The sequence below is a fragment of the Corvus brachyrhynchos genome, unplaced genomic scaffold (assembly GCF_000691975.1).
Source record: "Corvus brachyrhynchos isolate BGI_N302 unplaced genomic scaffold, ASM69197v1 scaffold239, whole genome shotgun sequence".
Lineage (NCBI taxonomy): Eukaryota > Metazoa > Chordata > Aves > Passeriformes > Corvidae > Corvus > Corvus brachyrhynchos.
The window spans coordinates 3676770-3700578 of record NW_008246057.1 but is presented as its reverse complement, the minus strand read 5'-3'; the positions used below and the strand labels follow the sequence as shown (position 1 = coordinate 3700578).

Genomic DNA, 23809 nt, shown 5'->3' with positions numbered 1-23809 from the left:
TAAAGATTTCATCATCTTCCTGTGTCGATCTGCAAACAAGCAGATAGGAAGAATATTCAGAGGTGTGAATGCAACAGAGGATACTGTGGGGCTTTTCAACAGCATGAGAGAGATCTCATTTGTAGACTAAGAGGGATGAACAGAATTATGTTTAACTTCTTCTTGCAACTGAACTCACCTCTTGAATTTTACCCTTAATTTGCCCTACTTGTATTTATTATAATAGTATTTAAATATATATATATAAGATTTTATTTGCCACTTAATGCATTATAATATGGTTTTAAAGAATGTGGTACCTGTATGACACAGAGAAGCAAACTTTAAAGAAGTGAAAGTTCGCTAGCACTCATCTGAAAATTAGTCTAAACTACTGATCTTCAGCATGTGGTCTTTGAACCTAGTGTTTTACTTCCAAGGATCTTTGTGACATGAGTAAGAAAGACAGAATTCTCTATGACAGACTTCAATGTATGCCTGGAAGTCTGTATGGAAATGTTTATGAGCCCACAAATGGAAGAAGTTCAGTATGTTAACAGTAAATTGAAAAATAACAAAAATTTCAAAGAATATCAGTGAAATCATTGCAATGTATGAACTGGGGTTCCCTCTCTTAGCAGTTACCAAAATATTCAGGAAAGTGAGGCTCCTTAAATAATCTGAAACTATCCTGATGTAAGCTCAAAAAGACAAAATACTCCATACCCTGTGGCGACTTTTTTGTGCTATTCCAGGGGAAGAGCAGGCTGTTAATAAAAGTGAGTTCAGCTTAAAATTCCCAAATCCAGATGTGATATCAAAGGGGCTATGGACACCTGGATAGCTCTGGAACCAACTCTTGTAGGGGTCTGCAGACCCTAGACCTGTGGAGCCTTGGAGCCTGCAGGTAGGTGAATCCCTTTGCTAGATGAACACAGCAATGTTGCTCCATGAGCAAACCCCAGATCATTTCGTTTTGCACATTCTTGCAAAACAAGCTGATGCTGATAGGAACGCAGGAACTGATAAGGGACCTGGTGAAATATTGGGAAAGACATTTTTCCATGTCACTGTTACCCGAGGGAAACTCCAGGCATAACTCACAGTTTAAGGAATTGCACAGTCTAAAGTATCTGGAGATAGTGGAGTATTTTATTGCAGTGGTATCTGCAAAAGTACATCACACAGGGAGACCTAGAGCACAAACATAAATGATTACAAGGAGATGTCTCTGACAGTGTTTGAGTATATTCTAATGTTCCACCAGCTACCTAGAAATACATTATTTGTTTAGGCTAATTTTAACAGTTTATTTTAAGGTTATTTCAAAATGGATAAGCAAGTAAAAGTGTGCTCAGCTGGACTTTAGAAAAAGAAATTGGGAACAGTGGCCAGGGCTCACCTGTGAAATACGGTGCTGACACCCATTCATGGAAGTTCCTTGGAAGTAATCCATGGAAGTAAAATTCTGCCAGGCAGCATTTTGGCCATTTATAATTAGTTTGGTTTTGCTTTTGCTTTCATGACAATTCAACTTTGTTCCTCTTTAAGAGAAATATTTTGGGATTAATTGAAATTCAGGTAACTGCTGTTGTGGTCTTCAAGGATCATTATCTTGACCCTAGCTTCCCAGAGATGGGATATGCCTAGAGGAGAAATATAAATAGACACTGTATGCAAGCCTGAGGTGGACAGGACACCCTGCAATGCTTCTCCTTTGGCCTGGTGGAACATAGGATGTATTTGCACTCTCACATGGCTGAAAACCCTTGCAAATGGGGGTCCCACAAGCACCTCTGGGGCAGATGTCCCTGTAGCCAGCAGGACATCGGGGTGGAATAGCAGGGCTGAGCCTCCCATTCCAGCACAGCACAAACGAGGCAATCTTTGTCTCTGCTTTATTTCAGATATCTGAACACTCATTACAGTCTGTGTTAAACATAACTCCATGCTCATGTAGTTATGAGTATACACCAGTATCTGTAGCAGTATCTGGCCGTGACACTGAAGATTCCCTGACTCATCTGTGCATCCTCCCAGCCCTGATTCCCAGCCTGGTCGAGTGTCAATGTATTGCTTGATTTCAGCAACTGTAAAAGTAGAGTCAAATGCTGAATCAACAAGTCTAATCTGGTTGGTTGTCTCTGATGTGAGACATTGCTTAATTAATTTTCTTAATGAAATTAAAAGAGACAGCTTTAAATGAAAACAAATTACTTACATCTTAAGCAAAATACGGTAAGTTCATAAGAGGAGAAATAAAATTAACTTTGGATTGAAATATGATACTTTTGTTTTGAGGAATCAAGCACTATTTTTAATGTTGGCAGAGAAGGACGTCAAAACTTTCCTTGTTCTGAAAAGCAACGTGCAGGATTTTGTGTTTGTGCTCTTCATTATGGTGTAATGGAATCATAAAAACACCCAATATTGAGGCCATGATTGCTGGCTTTCAGAGCACAATAACTGTAAAAGGATAATAAAATTACAGAAGTGTAATAAGAGAAGTGTGAATAAAAAGTGAGAGGTATGTGAATATGGCACGAATCTTCTATTGGAAATTTCCGGTTCCACTTTCCCATACACTGGAATAACAGCACTGGGTGCTCCTGCTTATAGTTTGTTCTATACAAAGGAGTGATAACTTTCCATGACCCATATCCTAGCAGGGTGTCAGCTCCTCCTGAAGCACTTAAGCAAAATTCAGACTCTCTTTTTCTACCGGTCTCAATAAATCTGAGCAATCCAGAAATATCATTGTTAATGGAACTGATCTCTTCCCACCTAACCTCACTGCCCTTTCCATTCTTATGTTGTTTGCCTGAAATGTGCATCTTGCCTAAACTTGCTTACTCATCCTCATCCTAATTTTGGTCAGCACCACTGAATTTGACCCAGTAATGTGACTGATTTGAATTGGGCTTCAGTGTGCTAGTAGAAGAAACTTTCTGTAAAAAAACAAGGTAGTAGAGACTGTAAGAAGTGAAAAGTGAAATTACATTATGCTTCTTTCTGGCATCAGTGTCCTGAGTGTGTGAGTACAAGGGACAACTCTGCTTTCCATGAAGGTCTCTCAGGGCCAACCAATTTTCCATTTCTTTCCTGGATGTCCCCAGTGGGGGCTTCAAATCTTCCTGAGGATACCATTCAGAGGCTGGGTCCCTGTCCTTTCTCCAAAAGAGGAGAGAGGAATTGGCACCAACCAGAGGTGCATTCCCAAACTGCCTGCTGCACTTACTACTGAGCAAAATATTTTTCTTTTATGTGCTAATCTGCCCAAGCAGAACAGAGCAAAAATTTTTAAATGGTTGGAAGAACTTGAGTTTGGGAGGTTTTGCACCTCTAGCATCACAGCAGATGGTATTGTGAGCAACTTTTGCTTCAGGGTTTTGGGCAGAACCTGGTCAGAAGCTACAGAGGAGAACAGATGGTTTATACAGCACATGGTGAAGGAAAACATTGGGAAACACTAGAAATCTGTATCGGCTGATGCTGTTATCCACCTTCTCAGCCACCTAATCTCCCACTATCGTTACTGGTGTTTATTTAACACTTAAGACAGACGTGGAGCTCTTCACAAGACAAATTCTGCATCTCCAGCAGAACTGTTTTCTTCTTTCTCTGTGAAAAATAGCTTCTTTCTACAGTAAGTCACTGAATTTGTCACTGCTTTATCTCCCTCCAGTCACTTGTTCTTCCCTCTTCATCCTGACCAGGGTGGGAGGCAGCACACGTAAAGCCCTTCAGAGCTCAGCTCACCAAAGGGCTTTCAAGAGCTGTGAGTGTTTTTCAGCTCCCATTAAAACAAAGGGAAGCTGAGAGTGCTTGAGACTTGGTGAAGGATCAGGGTGTGACTGATTTACATCTCTGAACTCTCTGTGTTTACGGGGCTGCCTGGGAGACAGAGCAATCGGGAATTTTCATGTCCTCCTCTGCTCTGCCTAGGCAGAAAAAGCCACACTTCCCCAATTAGTTAGAATTTAGCTGGTTTTTGAGTGTCTGGTATAAAGACATCAAGGATTTGCACAGCTGAACTTCTGCAGTGTGGGACAGAGGTGACCTGCCTCCTGTGTGACCCTTGTGCATTAAACCCCTTCTGCACCATCAGGGGAAAATTATGTTCTTAACAGTAGAAAATTGTGTTCTTAACAGTACTACTGCAAACAGAAAAGCCAAAGTGTTTATTCCCTCTGTCACTCCACATAGCACCTTATTGCTTCAGTGAATTAGTGGAAATAATCCAAGAGTAAAGCACTTACAGGTGGACGTGATGGAGCCAAGGACAAGACCCTACTGACTTCTTCAGAGCCAAGGGTTCCTCCTGCATTTAAACCTAGTCCTTGTAAAGCTGTTCTGCTGGTTTATGGTGCAGCTACTTGTGATGCATCCTGAACACAAAGAATTTAAAATTTTAAAGCACTTCCATGATCACACCATGTGAGGAGGGAAACCAAAAGCTGCTAAACTGTTTTGTGGAGGCTTTTTATAATTTATGGTTCTACAGCTTTTTAAATGTTTGTTACTTTAATGGTAAAAATAAAAACCAAAACTGTGTCAGTTTCACAAACTGCAGTTAATCCCTTAAGCCAACAGCAAGTACCAAAACAGGGTCTTACTGACACAGAGAAGGTACAACAGTTTGGGAAGTGACCTGGGATCTCTACTGACTAGATGAGCTTATGGTCTTGGTTAGAAGTGTAGCTCTAACTTTCAAAAGAATTTGAGGTCTCTAATGACTCTCAGGGGGCTAAAGCACAAGAAAGAAATCCTCATTGAATGGTCTAATACAGGTCTCACCTTGTGAGATTGGATATTGAGGTCCTGCTCACTTCATCATTTCTTGGGCTAATAATTGACTGAAATATGGGCAAACCATCTGAGGATAGAATCCCAGGCTCCTCCTACCTCTTCTCCTTCTAGACCCATATGTGTAACAGACCCTGCAGAACACGAAGGGTGCCCATCCTCATGCTGTGACCTTTCACCAGATGAAGAAAACTTTCTTCAAGGACAGGGTCTGTGACTTCAGACCCCTAGAGGTTAAGTCAGAGTAGAGAAGTTCCCTGAGGAGTCTGGCAAACCGTGGTCTTCCTGGTAATATGGATATCAACAGCTAAGCATTTCTCAGTGTTTGTGTCAGTGTGACCTAAGGAAAGGGTTGTAAGGATGGTTTTCATCAGGGTACTTTGGTGCTATGGTGTCCTCAGCACCTCAGCTCTGAAGGTTCACTGCCATCATGAACACAGGCACCTGGAACTGAACTTGCAACCTGAGGACTCAAAATGCTATTTCATGTATCTCCTTAGGTGTTTTTAGGTATCTCAGGGAAATGTTTACAAAGGTTCACTTTGGCCTAGGGAGGATGATCCCCACTGGTTGCTCTATGGGCAGTGGAGGGGAGTAGGAACACCCTGCAGTTCAGTCCAACCCACCCGTGCCATGTCCATGCCCCAGCACACTCGTGTGGCCGCACACATGCTCTGTGCCTTTCCAGTATCTGTCATGGGGTGCCACAGCTGTCAGCTCCACCAAGTCACAGCTGCCCTTTGGAAATCCCTGCAAAGATTATTTTTGGCAATGGTCTGAGAATCCAGAAATTGCTTCTGGAAGGACAGTTTAGGGACTATTAAAGATGCTTTGGAGGAAAGTCAAGGGAGGCACGCTTTGCTCAAACCTGGCATGCCCAGCAGCCCATCTCCCTCATCAATGACTTAGGCTTCTTCAGAAATGAAGGATACCATAGCTGATCTCTGTCCACCACTTCCCACTTCAGCTCAGCAACAACACAGGATTGCAACAGACAGTCCTTCTTATTCATCTCTATTTTCCCATATGAGCTCTGCAGACCAATCAGAAACAGTTCACCAAACAAAGTTAAGCAATATCACAAAGAACTTTAAGAAATTACTCCTTATCACTCCTCCTGAGGATAGGCTCAGTGGTCAAGGCCACAGTGAAATCTTCCTTTTCTTGTAAAAGTTAACTGAAGTTAGTTATTAAAGTGCTGCCAGTATTTAGGGAGGTTCTGAAGAGGAGCACGAGATACCTGCACTAGCTGTGAAAATTTCAGGGATATCTTTATCCAAAAAATCTTGGTCTAGTTTCTTCTGAAGAGCTTCCTGGAAGATTTACCAGGTACAACTTTAAATTGTCATTTTAGGTATGGGATATGTGAAGTAATGCTTGTAAATGAAAGTGCTTCTAGTCATGTGTTTCATTTTGTGTAAAATGTAGAAGTTTCCTTTGTGGAATTTCTTTGAATTTTTCAGATGTTTATATTGTGAAGAAGTTCAATTTGTGAGGGGGTATACACAGATTGAAAAGTGGGATGGACCATGTTAATATTTAATTATTCAATTAAAATTACATATTTTTGTGTACTTCTCAGTCAATATTTAGGATGAATCAATAAAGGGAAAAAAAGTATCCCTTTGTTAATCCTCTCAACAAAATGGCACACGTGAAAATGTGCATTTCCAAAATTTCATAGGGCTGAGGGATTAGCAGTGGAGCTGGAGTTTTTTACATATGAGAGATTGCAATGGTGTTAATTGCTGGCCATGAGAACAGGACCAGAGGCTGTATGGAATAAAACTGAACCAGGATGTTGTCTCTGGGGTTTCAGTTCAGATCTAGTCTTGGTCAATAGTGACTGAAAGTTGCAACCACTCAATAGCTGTGCAGTGTAAGCTTGGTCTGTGCTGGTGTTCCTCGTGAGTGGGTGGACACATTATAGAAGTCATCAGAAGAATTGGTCTTGTCCCCTAAGGAGCCCAAGGCGCTCTAGAGAGGCAGTGTGGGGGTCCTGGAGTACAGACCCATACACTTCTATTTTTATGGCTTATGAACTCTTCGAAGGGTACAAATAGTGCTTCTCGTGCCTTACAGTGTAATGAGCAATACTATTCCACAGGACTTTCAGCAATATTCCTCTTTGTGACATGAAGTATAAAAGGCAGACACACCGACTAGGAAACAGAGCAATTTTAAAACCTTTAATAGATAAAACAACTTCTTGCAAGTCTAAGTAACCATGATTTATCAGGGAATGAAATGAATTAACTAATTTTTTCATTGTAATTTTATCAGCCTCAGTTTTGGAGCTCTGATTCCAACAGAGGGAGGGAGAGTAGTGTAAAATTACAGATCAGAGTATGATTTTAACTGGCTTTGGATCAGTGTTTTGAATAAGCTTAGATTTTGAGCATTTGCCTGCTAGAATAATTACCTGCCGTTTTTTTGGAAAATATTACAGATCTAATTTTTATGTTAAAACAGAGAGTAAAAATGTTTAACCCATTACCAAAATAGTGATTCCTTTGTGAAAGAATAGTATGTCAACAAAACATCTAAGAGGTTCGTTGACATTGTTTGGACTTCTACACACATCTATGAATTTCCACAGAATGAACAACAAGGAAACAAAAATGAAATCACTTCAAATAGGTCAATAATAAGCTCTGAGCTGTAGCAAAGTCTCAAGATGGGATTCACATTTTAATACCAAAATTGTCATGGATTTAAAGCTTTCATCTGTTTGTAACTATGCAAACAGCTTTGTGCCACATTAAAATCTGTACTGTGATATCTCCAAATGTTGAGTACTCACAATTTCTGAATTAGAAATGCATGTCGGGTATTTCAGCAAGAGTCAGGTGATAGACCTGGGCAAGGAACTAGTGCTGGTCAGGCATCTGTCAAGAGACCACCAGCCAGAACCAAGGCAACAAGGAGCATTTTCATTAGGGGAGAGACAATAAGGAGAAAACCCCTATTATCAGTGTCCCAAAAGACTACTTGCTTCCTGCAGTACATCCTCATCTCTGAGTCAAAAGAAAATAGAATAGGATAGAACAGATTAGTTCCAGTTGGAAGGATCCTACAATGATTGTCTAGTCCAACTGTGGCTATGAAGAGCAAGTTCCACAACTTCTGTCTGGGACTAGTACTATATTAAATATTTAATGGTGGCTTCAACTGAGAGAAATGTTAATAGATACTACAGTTTTTAGGTGAATTTAATGTGAGAAGAATGTGTGGCATAATGAGAAATGTAACAGCACCATAAGCAGCACAATAATGGCATCAATTAATTGCTGAAAAGTACCTAGTGGTGTTGACGGAAGTGAATGATGAGCAGATTCATTCTCATGTGTAATGAGGGCTCCAGGGGTCATTTCTGGAGTGACCCAGGACAGTTTCTCTCCAGCACAAACATGCAAATGTCGGTTGGGACAAGGCAATAAGTAGTATTCAGGTAAGACATTGCAACAACTGTTTGTGAACGTGAAGCAGAGGAAAAGCAGTCCAGATGTAGAAATAAATCTTAAAAATAACAAGCAGCAATATCATGCTTTTTTGGTACTGAGCCTGATCCCCTTGTCACACAGATCCAAGACAATGTATTCAGCCTTGTCTCTGAATCCAAGAGAGGATGGCTGAGCCCTGCCTGGGCTCTGCCTTTCCACCCATGTGGGGGTTACAGTGAGCTCCCAGCCCTCCCAGCAGTGCCACAAAGAGAAACTGCTTGGGATCTGCTTGTTTGTTCTTTAGGAAATTAATCTTCTTTGAGGGAGGAAGTTTTTGGTTGTACACGACTGACTCAGAGATAAAGTAACTCAAAAACCATCTTGTCTACTTTTTGGCTGCATCTTTAGAAAGAAATACTTCATGCTCCAGTGAAACGGTGCTCTGCAGTGGGAGGAGGAGCAGGGCAGGAGATCACCTTGGCAAAGTGAAGCGGGTGTCTCAACCATCCCTCTTTTGATCTTCAAAGGTGGTAACGCTCAGTTTGGAGCTCACTCAGCTATGCTATGGCTACTCGCCCCACAGTACATAAAGAGCTAACCCTGTTTTTCATTTCAGGTTTTTAAGTGCCTGGGGCAGAGAGGAGCACACACAAGTCACCATCCTTAGCCTGACATTTCAGCAGAAATGGTTGAACCTGTGGGTAACCATTATGTTATAGCCAGACCCGTGTACTCAGAGAATGCATTCAATGAAGAGCATGAGAAATTGCACAGATACCATAAAACCTTTTGGGATCACCTGAAACTCTATTTTAGGTAAGGAGATACTTTTTTTTTTTTAATAGATCTAAGAAACAGTCCTGACTGCTCTTGGACGGCATGAACTCCATCTTGACAATGCACACCTCCCATTCCAACATAGCAAGTGAAAATTCGTTAACTAAATTCAATGTCAGATTTTTCTAATGGATTTTGACTGCTGTTACCCTTAGAAGTCTTCCTACAGTTGTATCTAAGGTAGCTTCTCTATTTCTGGGTCCCTGGCAGCACAGACTCTAGGAAGACCTTACTGCACCCTTTCAGTACTTAAAGGGGTCTTATAAGAAAGACATACTCAGGCTTTTTACCATGGCCTGTTGCAGCAGGACAAGGGACGATGGTTTTAAACTAAAAGAGGGTAGATTTGGACTGGATAGAAGGAAGAAATTTTTTATGATGAGGGTGGTGAGGCATTGGCACATGTTGCCCAGAGAGGTGGTGGATGCCCTGTCCCTGGAAATGTTCAAGGTCAGAGAAATGTTTAAGGCTCTGAGAAACCTGACCCAATGGATGGCATCCCTGCTTCCTGGGGTGGGGGGTTGGATTAGATGGCCATAGAGGTTCCTTTCCAACCCAAGCTGTTCTATGAGAATTTGGGTAGGACAGAACCTCCAAAGGCCACTGGATATACCTTGAAGCACAGATGGTAGTGCAGGTTGATCAGGGCTGTGTCTGGGTGAGATTTTGATTTCTGGCAGCCAGAACCTGAATCCTTCCCCTTTCCTCACCTCTCTGAAACAGGCTGTGATTCACTGACAAAATTTTGTCCCCTTGTGCCTTTGCAGCTGCTCCCCACAAAGGGTCAAAAAAATTGCTTTGAATTTGTTTCCAGTCATTTCCTGGCTGCCAGCGTATCGCTTCAGGGAGTGGGTCCTGAGTGACATCGTCTCTGGCATCAACACAGGGCTCGTGGCTGTGCTGCAAGGTACCTTTGGGAACTATGTGTCCTGACACAGCCTGCTAAGCCAGGTGCCAAGGCACTGCTGGCTTCAGCCTCCAGCACACACATCACCTTCCCTGGTCTTTACAGGTCTGGCCTTTGCTTTGCTGGTGAATGTCCCCCCCAGTTATGGACTCTATGCAGCATTTTTCCCTGTCCTGGTCTATTTTATCTTCGGCACATCGAGACATATCTCAGTGGGTAAGTTCAGGCACACCACTTACCCTCATCACTGATGAAGAAGTACATGTTGCCCCTTCAGATCTTCTAACAAGTGCCTTGTGCTGCTCAGGTCCCTTCCCCGTCCTGAGCCTCATGGTGGGAGGAGTCGTCACCAGGCTGGTCCCTGATGACAGCATTGGAAATGGAAATTCCACAAATATCTCAGCAATAAATGATGAGAGGGTGATGGTGGCTGCATCTGTAACCTTCCTTTCTGGGATTGTTCAGGTTGGTGAATGTACGTGTGAGTGTACCTGTGTGAACAGATGGATGGTGGCCTGACCTTCCTCTCTGGTTTCTGCTGTTGTAGTCACCAAAGTAATCCTCTTCCACTTTCCATGTAACCGACCCTGGCTCACTGATTAGGAGACATCTGTTCCCTCCAGTGACCAGGCACTCACATGTGCTGTGAAATCCTTGGTTTTGCACAGGCCTGAGCCCACAGCCCACACAGCTGCAACCTCCACCTACAGAATAAAGCAATCTGCTGGATAGGAAAAAAGTAGCTGTGAAAATAATGTGAATGATGCAGATGCACCAAGGGGAGTAAACGCTCTGCCTTGCAGTGGTAAAATATTTGGATTTGTTTTTTAAAAAAACCCAATTTATTCTTACTCCCTAATAACAAATTCCTACAGTTCCTCCCTTCCTAACATACTAATATATTTGTGCTTCGTGAAACACTTGTATCATATGAAAATATATGAACTGAAAACAAGGATGTATATTTTTGCTACGAAATAAAAAGAATGGGTTTTAGTTAAAGCAATTACTCTTTAGTTAAAGCAATTACTCTGACTAGCATTATGCCCTCTGTTGCTAAATCTCAATTTTTATTGCAAGTCTCGTGACAGTACATTCCTTAATCTCTGGATGCATGGGATTAGGTGAAAATCTTTGCTTCCATTTAATATGATTGTCTTTCTTTCAAAGATTGCTTAAAACTGCAAATGAATCCCACTGACCTATGGTCATTTTGTGTTTCAGTTGCTTCTGGGAATTTTCCGGTTTGGATTCATCGTGATTTATCTATCACAATCATTAATCAGTGGTTTCACAACTGCTGCAGCTATCCATGTTTTGGTATCTCAACTGAAATTCATGTTTCAGCTACCTGTCCCCGGATTTAATAAACCATTTGGCATCATCTATGTAAGTGCCACATGTTCATTATTTGCTAATGCTATGGATGTACCTGCGATGCATTTCTGACTGTGTATCACAAGGCAATAATAACAGAACTCAGCACAAAAACTGCAAGGCAGGAGGAAAAACGAGAGAAAAACAAGACAGATATGTTATTAGTATTTGACCAAATTTTAAATTTATTACCAAGCACCAAGTTACACCCCATTGGGCTAATCAGAAAATAGTAGCTATTTTGTGCTGACGTATTTCAATTAAGCATTCGACTCTGCCTTAAGGATTTAATTATTCATTTTTGCTAGACTGATATTATACATACTTAATTTGCATATGACTCTGGGAGTGCTGTTGGATGAGAAGGGAGAAGAAGGACAGGAAGGAAGGAGTGGAGAGAGGCACCTGCCCAGCAATGCCATTGCTCACATATCCTATCACAGACATGCCTGTTGTTCCAACCGTCCCTCAGGGGAAAATCAGGAGAAGAGGGTCACAAGTTAGCAGAAAGGGTCTGTTGCAGACGCTTCCATCATTTGGCAGATGCAGAAACATTCATGGGGGCTTGCAGTCCACATCATGCCACAGGGAATAAATCCCAGCTAGCACAATCCTTAGAGCCATTCAGATACAGGTTCTTCTGGAAGGGATAGTGCTACTGTGCCAGGGCCCAACTGTTTCTAAAGCACCACATGTTTCTTCCTGGTTCTGCAGACTCTGGAGAGCATTTTCAGCCAGATCACAGAAACAAACGTTGCTGACCTTGTCACATCCCTCGTTGTCTTGCTTATCGTGTTTGTAGTAAAAGAAATGAACGATCGATACAAGGAAAAGTTACCAACTCCCATCCCGATCGAACTCCTCGTGGTGAGTCACTTCCTTTGATTTTGCAATTGCTCCATATTATGACATGGGAAGCAGAGTTTTAACTATTTCTTCTCTGGTTATCCATTAAATGATGTGTTATCATTTTACATGTAAGAAAAAATTACAGCATTCAGGAGCTATTGTGAAATGGTTTACCTCCACTTAACTGTTCTTAACTGAACATATCTGTGGTGTGAATTTTTTTCCTTGGACAAATACGGCTCTGACACCAGCCAACTGCATTCTCACTGCTGAGGCCCCTCTGCACCACACCTGCAAGCAACCACTGAAGTCCTGGACATCCATGGCCATGCACAAAATTATTTTGCCCTCCAGCAGCAGAAGGTTTTGCCCACTCTGAGCAGCAGAGGGGTGACGGAAGCCTCACAGGGGCAGTAAGCTCCTAAAATCCTGGACGATGTTATACAGACTCAAGTAGCACTTGTTTTCCCCCAGAGTCATTACAGCATGTTGTTAGAACATACCTGGTTTACTGAGTGGGATGATCTCTGTTGTTAGTAAGATATTCTGTTATAATGTGTAATTTATGAATGTAAACCCATACCTGTAAGGTCATTCAGGAATGACATCTGAACAGCAAAGGGGTGTGAAAACTTGGGGCATAATTCTGCCACTAGTGATAAGGCTGGAGAGTGTGTGGATAAGGCTGGAGAAGGAAGGTAATGGTATTTAATAGATTCTTCACACTCTTGCTTGAATGTGCCTAATGGAGGTGTGGTTTATTATCTTTCAGACAGTCTTAGCAGCACTGGTTTCCCATTTTGTCAACTTTGAAGAAAAATTTAATGTAGCTGTTGTTGGAAAACTAGAGGAAGGGTAAGTGGCTTACCTACAGTTCACCACTGGAGCAAAATGTTCTCTCCAGTTCGGCAGTGTTAAATGAGTTCAGCTATGTTTCTGATTAAAATTATCTGCTTCATCTTCTTTCAGTGGGTAAATAAACATTTTTCGCTCAATGATATGGTACATTTTCAATACACAAAAGTTACTCACTAGAGCACATCTCCTATTCATCAAGGAATACACTGAGACATGAAATAATTGTGTCCTTCACTTTCTGAGACAGCTGTTGAGCAGGAGGTTGATGTTTGTCCTTTTTACTGAACTACTCACCCCTGAACTCCTCCATTTCCCTCACAATACATGCACAGTTCAGCAGCCACCACCAGCCCTGGAAAGCCACCAGGACCCTGCACAATTCTCCTGCCTGATCCCATGACTGGCCACTGGCATATCCTCCAGAGGTCTCAACGTCTGCCCCTCCAGGACTATATCCACATAAAGATTATTTATCCACATATAGAGTATATATCTATATATAGACTTCAGCCGGCTATGCCAGAATTTTGGCATAAAGAATCAGGAGGCACATGTTAAGGTAAAAATAGGGAGGAAGACATTTACTAGGACAGCAGAGTGAGTCTGGGGTGGTCCCTGTAGCCCCAGGGGTGCTAGTAGGTAGAGTTTGCAGAGGAACATCTATTTCTGCTCAAGTCTTCTTTCTTCAGATTTCGGTTCACTGAAAGAAAAGGGGAAAAAAAAGTCCAGAGAGGAATTCTCCCTAGGATCTGCAGAAGACCCTTAGGCGTCTCCTTAATGAATAGAGTTTTTTGTCTCTCAGGTTTCAAACGCCTGTTGCACCTGATGTAGGCATCCTCCAGAACTGCATTGGTGACGGCATTTCCATCGCAATTGTTGGGTTTGCAGTAGCCTTCTCCGTGGCTAAAGTGTATTCCATCAAGCATGACTACCCCTTAGATGGCAACCAGGTAGGTAAATAACGCAGAGATCAACATATTGCATTTATTAATGGGAGAGAAGTCATTTTAGGAAAGCTTTGCTTTGTGAATAACTGTCATGAACCAGCTTTTAAGAAAAATCTCTTTTTATTTTTATTTCAGGAACTAATTGCTTTTGGGCTGGGTAATATAGTTGGTGGATCATTCAAGGGATTTGCCTCCAGCACTGCTCTGTCAAGATCAGGTGTGCAGGAGAGCACAGGAGGCAAAACACAGGTATAGAAGACAACAGGTCATGATGGCATTTAATGAAAGACAGCTCTTTTTTTCCTCGCTAACCATAATGCCTGTGGGCACCTATTCATTGTGAAATTGTTCTCTCATGCAGATTGCTGGTATTATCTCATCTGTCATTGTTTTGGTTGTGATCTTGGCCATTGGGTTTCTCCTGGCACCATTACAGAAGGTATTCACTGGTTTCATCTAATGCTTCCTCCTGCTTCCCAGAGACAGGGCTGCTCTAGGAGTCATTGGGAGTTTTCATAGACTTCAGTGGGAGCCAAATAGGGTTTGAAAAGCTTGGTTCTTCTTCCCATATTATGCCAGAAAGGACCACTACATCTGGTCACTCAAAGGAAGTATAAGTACCCAAACACCAAAAAACCACAGCTGCATAAGTGGGATTTACAACCTCAAGTCAGACACCTGCACTGCACCACGGCTGGGGATTTTCCAGTAGCAGTGATAAACTGGGAGCAGCTCCCTGGCCTTTCAGCTGCACTTTGGCCCTATTTGTATGATCTTTTAACTCCTAATGTTCAACATTTTCTTTGATTGCTTAAACATGGAGCATGTGTTTTGGTCTTTTTAACAGTCAGTCCTTGCATCCTTGGCTCTTGGCAACTTGAAAGGAATGCTCATGCAGTTCAAGGAAGTAGGCATCCTATGGAGAAAGGACAAGTATGACTGTGTAAGTTGAATTTCACAAGCATCAGAGGTTAAGTGCTCTGAAAAAGTAATCTATTATACAAATTTTCTTTTTTTTTTAATCCCTGTTTTACTTCACTGAACAGAAGTACAATAGTGGCATGCCTTTTTTACTGGTATACCACTTGCTTATGTTTTCCATCTTGTCCCACTTATTTTTGGGTCAATTCTCACTCTTAACTTCATTTTCATCCAATTCCTCAAAATTTATTAAAATAGTGAATTATATAAAGTCAAATAGAGAAGACAGTTACAGAAAATGCTTAAATAACAGAAAATATCCACAAAGCTACTGCATTGACTAAGCATTCAGGGACACTTTCTCACAATCACACAATGTGTTATATGGAAGATACACAGCAAAAAACAAATGACAACTGGGACTTGAAGAGTTTACTCCAAATGGTAAAGCTCATGGCTAGAGGGCATGACTGGTTACCTCTAACACTCAGAAAATTTAGGCTCACAAATGGTGCCAGGCCTCAGTTTTCCCAGATATCCAACAGTTATTTGTCCCATGAGAATGCTTTGAGCCCTGTGGCTAAAAGTTATTCAGTATTATCTAGTCATTTATCCATCATGTACATTCACAGCACCTATATTTGAGTATTTACAACTCTCAGCTTTACCAGAATTCTGATTTACTTCTAATCTTGCATTTCTGATGGATTTTTATTGAGCACTTAGTGAACCACCTATCCCATTTCGAGCCTTTATTGTCTAGAAATTGCTATCCCTAGAAACACTCCCTGGTGCTGGAGTGGTGACTCTGGCCCTGTTTCACAAGAAAAAAAACCTCGCCAAAAGCAGATGGAGATCCTGGACCAGACCTGAGATCTGTTTCTGCTTCCACCCTGAGCTCGTGACCCAGGTTCTTGACATGCTCATAATGTCACCATCCACTGGCTCATTACAGGTTATATGGGTGGTGACTTTCTTATCTGCTGTCTTTCTTGGCCTGGACATTGGACTAGCAACAGCTGTGGCATTCCAGCTGCTGACGGTGGTGATCCGCTCCCAGATGTGAGTACTTGTTGAATGCAATGATATCCCAGGGCCTCCTGTTATAGGTTGTCTCCCTCTGTACAGAGAAGGGCAACAGCCCCATCCGTGCCTTGGTCTGTCCAGCAACTGTGTACGGAAAAATTTAGAGGTGTAAATCTTTGGATGTGGGTCTTGCTTCACTCTGCCACCCCAGTTGAGATGGTTTTATTTGATCCTTCCCATCCTCCAAGTTTTGATGTGGGACACCAACAACTGTGTGTATGTTTGTTCACAGTCCAAGCTGCACTGTTTTGGCCAATGTTGGGAGAAGTAACATCTACAGAAACAGGAAGGATTACACTGATGTAAGAAATGTCTCGTTTCTTTTATCATCGGCTTCACATGTGCTTCTACAGCAAACATTGCTACTGACGCTTCTCCTTCGTTTTACAGATCTATGAGCCAGAGGGAGTGAAGATTTTCAGATGCTCCTCTCCAATCTTCTTCGCTAATATTGAATTCTTCAGAGAGAAACTCATCACTGCTGTAAGTGTCTGGGGCTGTCCTGAACATATGAGTTGCTTGACACATTAAGGTGAATATGGTTTCCCAATAATTACTATATATGCAGTCAGTCCACAGTTCAAGGGTGAATTTTCATTAATTATTCAGATATTATTGCCACTACTGTAATATAATATGTATGCACACACCTCTGAGAACAGCCTGACTCATGCTGAACTTACAACATAGCAATGTTTATACCAGATTTATACTTATAACAATACATATTATGAGAAGAAAGTAGTGCAAACATAGATAATATAAAGGCAAATTATTTGATTTGATTTGATTTGATTTGATTTTGTTTTGTTTTTATTTTATTAGCACTTACATTATTTACACACATTGTAAAGAATGTATTGTCTTGGGACACATATTGTCCCAAGAATGTAACCACAACAGTCAGAAGAATGCCAGATGGAATCATTCTATCAAAGAGTTCTTAATGTCTTTCATAACAAACTGGTGAATGCAGCCAGTCTTTCCATAAACAGCACAGAGATCCAGGATTCCCGAGCCCTCACCGTGTGAATGAATGCCCGAACACAACTTGGCACCACACCCTCCCCTTCCCGCTGCTCTTAGTGGGGAGTTGATAAGCAGTGACTATCCCAAGAACTGATAATGAGCAGTTCATTCTTCACATGAGGGACTGAAACTGGCAGAGGAATGAGGGAATCTGATGCATTTGGTTCTCCATGTGCTTGGCTTTCACCTCAGAAGAGCCTGAAGGTTTTTTTTCTGTGAGTGCAGATGTTCACACCACTGTTTCTCTACAAATACAGGTACTTATAATACCTTTCTCCTCTACGCACTAGATGGATGAGGCAGAAGATGTGCAGGAATTTAGTATTTTAGCCTAATTTTATTATTAGCCTAATTTACCTGCCATCTAATTTTGTTAAAACCAGCTCAGAGGTTCAAGAAACATATGCAGCCGACATGACAAAATCTGGCTTTCTTCTTCAGGAAAAACAGTGAGTGAATGACCCTCTCTGCAGTCAGGCGGCACAAAGCAGATACAACCCATGAGCTCTCTGATCTTGATCACCTGGGTGGCCATCACATGATGCAGATGAATAGGACATGCCAGCACTGTGCCAGCCTGCTGGAATTACTGGCCTGTGCTAAGCACTGTCACTGCTATAACGCTGTCCATGTTGGTCTCCTAAAGCAGTACAGATAGCCCTGCCTCATTTGTAGCCATTCCTGTAGCCATCCTTCCAACCAAGAAAGAGCCCTTGTTTGAAATCGTGAAAAGTGGTAGACAACATCAAATTCAAACTATGGTCGTCGTGACTGTAAAGAAAAACCACATGAGATGCTTTGTCTTTCCCCCGGTGTCACAGAGGTATTTCTTGTTTTAATTATTCAAAGTTCTGGTTTTGCAGGTTGGCTTCAACCCACTGAGAGTCCTGAGGAAACGCAATAAAGCTCTGAGGAAGATTAGGAAGATGCTGAAGAAAGGAGAGCTGCGAGTGACACCAGTATGTAAGGCAACCCCCCAGGGTGGGGAGGGAGTTAAGCAACCAAGGTCCCTGGCTTTACATGGCAGAGAAGGCCCTCATAGCCTCCCTTCCTAATTAGATACACTGTTCCCCAAGTTGCCACTTCATGACACAAACACATTTAAAAAACAAGATTTTAAATGGCTCTCACTGTTAGAGACCTACAGATTTACCATGGGCAGAGCTTGTACGTGTCCACTGGAGCTTTGTCTGGCAACAAATAGCAGGCTCAGATCCCACAGAGGTGAATATCATTCTGCATTAATGGTGGGATAAAGAGGGTTTTCTCCCAGCTCAAATCCTGCATGCCTTTTATTGACTTGTTCCAAAATTACTGTATTAAAGTGTATCAGACAACAGACTTCAGGAATAAAAAGCCATCACTAAGTGATTATGATGGTGATTAAATAATTTCCATACTTCTCCAGACAAGGGAGAGACAGAACTTTCCAGGTGGGTCCTGCTCCATCTCATAGGAAGAGCAGTTTTGCATTGCCACTACTCTTGCCCTAGCGTAGGAAGTACCACTACCCTGGCTGGGTCTTACAGAAGAGAACTAACTATGACACTTCTATGTCAACACAGAAAGGCTTGATTTGCATGGCTAACCCTATGTATGAGTCAGATGAAGAATTAGACAACAACAAGATAGAGGAGCTGGACCAGCCCACCATCATGACAGACTTGCCCATTCGGATCAACTGGAGCACTGACCTCCCCCCTGGCATCACTGTACCCCAGGTCAACATCCACAGCATCATTCTGGATTTCTCATCAGTGTCCTTCCTCGATTTTTCTGCCGTGACAGTCCTCCGAAAGGTAATCACAATTTGCAAGACAAACAGTGATCATATGAAAGAAAAACTTACAGATGCAGTTACACTTGAGGGATACACATGAGGGAAGGAATGGTGCCCAGAGGGACCTGGACAGGAGTGGGCCCATCTGAACTTCATGTAGTGCAAGGTGCTGCACGCGGATCAGGGCAATCCCCAGTATCAATACAGGCTGGGGAATAAATGGATTGAGAGCAGTTCTGCAGAGGAGGAGACGGGGATACTGGTGGATGAAAAATTGACCCATGCAATGTGCACTCACAGACAAGAAAGCCAATCATATCCTGGGCTGCATAAAAAGAAGTATGACCAGCAGGTCAAGAGAGGTGATTCTTCCCCACTCTCACAAGAGATTCTACTCCACTCTCATGAGACCTCACCCAGGGTACTGTGTCCAGCTCTGGGGTCCCTAGCACAGGAAAGACATGGGCATCTTAGAACAGGTCCAGATGAGAGCCAAGGAAAGGATCAGAGGGCTGGAGCATCTCTCCTATGAGGAAAGGCTGAGAGAGTTGTTCAGCCTAGAAAAGAGAAGGCTATGAGGAGATCTCCATATGGCCTTTCCATACATAAAAGGAGCTTATAAAAAGGCATGGAGAGGGACTTCTTACAGGGATATACAGTGACAGGACAAGATGCAGTGGCATTAAACTGAAGGAGGGCAGGTCTAGATTAGAAGAAATCTTTTACTGTGAGGATGGTGAAATACTGGTTGCCCAGAGAAGCTGTGGATGCTCCATCCCTGAAAGTGTTCAATGGTGAGTTGGATGACACTCTGAGTAACCTGCTCCAGTGTAAAGTGTCCCTGTCCACGGCAGGGTTTGGAAGCAGATGATCTCTCAGGTCCCTTCCAACCAAAATATGATTCTATTCTGTGTTTCTAGTCTGCTTCTTAAAGGCATTGCTATATGGACTGGAAGGCGAGTGGCAAAATTTGAGTTTATGTGAATTTGAATGGACATTTTCTATAGAAAATGTTTAGGAAATTGTTTAAATAATCAGTATAAATTGTCTTGGAAATAAAGTGTTGGCTGTGGTACCCTTTCTTCACCTGCTAAGATTTTGGGAAGCTTTACAGAAACATAGATATGAAATATGGCTTTAAACACCCAGCTGGAGTTGGAACATTGGAGTTCCATTTCTGCTCCTGCTGTTGCTTCCCCAGATGACATTGAACAAAGCAAAAGGCACAACATTTTCAAACAGTAGCAGCTACAGTTAACTGTCAGAGACACACAGGGTGTGTAAATCTATTTCCATAGGAACTAAAGACCCACTGTAACAGTGGGAACTGTGGTTCTGCTCAAGTTTCCAGTTATAAAAATCTCCCCAGAAGATTGTGAAGTAATTTTTTTTAGTTTCATCTTGTGCCATGTAGATACAATAAAGCCATACAACCTACGAAATATCACCTACTTCTCTGTGAGCTTAACATTTTCAATTCTGCCCCTTTTCAAAAGGCTTGGCTGTCCCTGTCTGCAGCCATGTGAAGAGACTGTCCTGCCTCTATGTGCAATAGAGTGTGAGTCTAGAGCCACTTACCATCATAGGTCTTAAATATCTTAGAGTGGTCGGTGTACTGGCTGTGGCTAATCACTATAATGGTAATCAGCAAACCCAGCAGTATCTAAATGGTGCCTCCTTCTGGTTTAACAGACTTTGAAAGAATTTGTCCGGCTCAACATTGACGTTTACATTGCTGGGGCACATGGTGAGTACTTGCCTTTGTGTTGGCATCTCCACAGATGCCTTATCCCCTTGCCTCCCCTGTTGATCATTGAGTATGGCTGTGGAGGATCACCCAGTTTTACCTTTGAGTCTTGGATAGCAAAGAGGTCCTGCTGAGTGGAGATGTTGTCCCTTCCATGCTGTCCCCAAAAGGCTGGGACCGTGTGTGATGGCTCCTTTTACCTATGGCCACTGCTGTGCTGTACAGCTCTGGGCTGCAGGACCCACTATCATCCACCCTGGGCATTAAATAAGAAAAGGGGCTCGAATTCCCTCCTGCCTGGCACAGAGCAGGGAACTACTGATAGGCATTTATGTTCCATCCTCTTGACATCTGTAAAGAGGAAGCCATCTGCTCTAATAAATAAAACAGTGCATTATACCAGCAACTCCCATGTTCACTCAGTGGGCATGCTCAGGATACACAATTTCTTCCTTAAGGCCTCCAGGTCTCTTTGTGCTTTGATTTTGTTCCCTCACAGAGGGCCTTCTGGACAAACTGGAGAGAAGCGCATTTTTTGATGAAGAGATTAAACCATCCATGTTTTTCCTGACCATTCATGATGCAGTTTTACACATTTTGCTGAAGAACGACATAGCCAGCTCCCCCAAATTAAAGCTTTCTGAGGTAACACTACAGTCTTCATCTTTCATTACTTTATTGCCTTTCCAGTATTGTCACGCTCCCAAAGTCCCCTGCACAGCTATAGCTGTGTGTGCTACACTGTCTCTATTTTCAAAAAAGATAGTCATTAAAACTCAGCTGGTCTCCAATCAAATTGAAGAGCAAGAGTGGCCCCTGGTTCAGGTGCATGGAAAACTAGTGAAAGGAGTGAATAATTCCCACTGGCAGCTGGCCTGGCTGTGGACTCCAGTTGAGTCCACTCATCTCCTTGGGAAGAACACAGTGTGGGTGAAATTCCAGCCCCTCCACCAGCAGTTCTCTGTGGTCACCCATCTGGCAGAGGCTGCCCCATTTGCTGCAGTGGCTCTTGAAAGGCAGACTTTATGCTGCTTGCATGGAGGCTTTCCAGCCCTGTCCAGCCTCAAAAGGAGTGCTAAAGCAGTGTGGATAAATAAGTACTGCCAGATATGGTGATGGCCTTTCTGGAGTGTTCTTAAATCAAGAGCAAGAGCGGATCCTGCATACAATAAGTGTGTTTAAATGTAAAAGACCCAGAATGCTGCTCACGTGGAAACTGTCTAATCCCGCTTAGCTAAACTGGTCCAGATCTTGGCACTGACCCAGAGATGTGGTGGGGATCATAAAAGGCTGACAAGTGAGAGCTTCCTTCCTTCTATGTCAACTTCCCAGGCATGTTCCAGAGATTTGAAAAGCAAAACCTTCTTTAATGTGAAAGAGGAGAAACAGAAAAAGAGAAGTAATCAATTTCCTAACCCCCAACTTGTTGTGCTCTTTGCAGGAGAAGGGTAGAAGCAATGACAATGTCATCATCCCCAGGAACAGACAGCGCAGCTCGGAGTGCACAGTAAGGCTCTGGCTATGGCCCTCCAGCCCTAGAAAATGCAGCCCAGAGAGCTGCTCCTGGGAATGCCTAGGGCAGATAACAAAAGCATTTTCATCCCTGAGCTCTTGTGTCAGCCCAGGGCAGAAAGCATCCAGAGAGCTTATTGATGGGATTTGACTTAGGCAAAGCCTTATGAGAGTAAGAGGGGTGGGGCTCGGCTCATGAGCCTTGTGGTGTGCACCGAGCAGACGGAAGGCAGGCAAAGGCTGCCTCACCAGGCTGCCTCACCTGCTGTCCTTGCCTGTCCACCACAGCTCCTCCGTGATAAAGTCACTGGTACAATGCCCCTGTGGCAGAGAAGTCAACATTAGTCCAGTTTATCTAAATGTCTCAGGCAGAAGGGGAGTCTGGAGACAGAGATAAGAAAGGGACACATGCAGTCTTTTCACCACAGACTTAGAGAGTAGGGTGGTATCCAGCACAGGGCAACCCTTTAAGGAGAAAATGTCAGACCCCAGTCTGTTTTAGAGGATCAAATACTTACACATCATTTACCAGATGACACCTACCCTTACTGTTCCTTACAGAATGTTGATTTTTTTTTTTTAATTCCTTACAGATTCCAACAGAAACAAAATTATAGACAACTTTCTGAGTATAATATCCTCCAGCAACACATCACAGATGAATGTGGATGCTGTGATAAGCATGAAGACAGAAGGATACTTTTAAGTACCTTAAGAAGGATTTACTACGTATAGTTATGTTCCAGGTTTTGGAATGGGCTTGTTAGTTTTAATGTGTCTCTGTATATATAAATGTATTTATGTATATATATGGAGGCTAAAATCACACAGATTTTCTTATTTCATACCACAGTTTGTAGACAACCTATACAGTTACTTGAGAATCTATAAATATTTGAAATCTTGTATTGTATAACACAGAATAATAGGACTGATATTTTATCTTCAGAATGTATATAACTTGTATAAAGTTTTCTTGGTGCTTTGTAAGATATTTAGTAGATTGAGTTATTAAACTTGCTCTCAGCTTACTACCACAAGCATGAACAGAGTGTACCTAGTGACTAATGTGTTTAATTATGAAGACACAGGATTTTCAGATCAAAACATGATTCATTGATTTGGATTGGGCTTGTGTAAAGTGCACAAGGTAGGACACATTTATAGTGAACCATTGTATATACATATATAGTGAACCACCACCATTTCAGTGACTCTGTATGGCTGCATTTGTCCAAGCACCACCAGGGTAGCTCATCGTCAGTGAGACCCAGCCTGTGGACAGATGCTGGCCCCACAACTTGGCCAGAGGAGCCATGGGTGTGGAGCTGCCAGGTGGGCAGGCTGAATTGCCTGGATCTATGGACAGATGGGCAGAGGGCTTCAGCTTAAAGAGTCTACTCTGATACCCTGCACAACTGCCATCAATTAACCCCTGCTGGAAGTCTAAGGCTGGAAGATGAGCTGTATCACAGCTTTCAGAGAAAAACACCCAATGCCCAAAGTGACAGAGCTTTTAATTTCACATAACAAGTGCTAGAGGTATAAAAATCTTCAGTCTACAGGAAAATGGAACCATTCCTGGAGTCTGAAAGAAACAGCACTCTGAAATCACACGAGGTGTTAGTTTTCAAAGCCTGGTTTTGACTTTCAGTCAAACTGGGGTGACCAGAAATGTGCATTTGGACTTGAAGTGAAGAAGCGCTGAAGGTAAGGAGAAAGTGTTCTGTG

The 23809-nt window shown here is 42.5% G+C and overlaps 1 protein-coding gene across 1 annotated transcript; it reads left to right on the top strand.

Moving 5' to 3' along the window:
* The first annotated feature begins 8645 nt into the window (after nucleotides 1-8645).
* SLC26A3 (solute carrier family 26 member 3) lies at nucleotides 8646-23118 on the top strand. Its single transcript, XM_008642570.2, has 21 exons — nucleotides 8646-8755; nucleotides 8845-9044; nucleotides 9833-9972; nucleotides 10078-10188; nucleotides 10280-10437; nucleotides 11197-11361; nucleotides 12064-12216; nucleotides 12971-13053; nucleotides 13859-14006; nucleotides 14139-14252; nucleotides 14365-14442; nucleotides 14851-14946; nucleotides 15880-15986; nucleotides 16243-16312; nucleotides 16401-16493; nucleotides 17903-17998; nucleotides 18605-18838; nucleotides 20512-20566; nucleotides 21066-21211; nucleotides 22008-22073; nucleotides 22672-23118. The coding sequence occupies exons 2-21, from the start codon at nucleotides 8914-8916 to the stop codon at nucleotides 22693-22695; spliced, it is 2268 nt and encodes a 755-aa protein (XP_008640792.1). The 5' UTR covers nucleotides 8646-8755; nucleotides 8845-8913; the 3' UTR covers nucleotides 22696-23118.
* The last annotated feature ends 691 nt before the right edge of the window (nucleotides 23119-23809 follow it).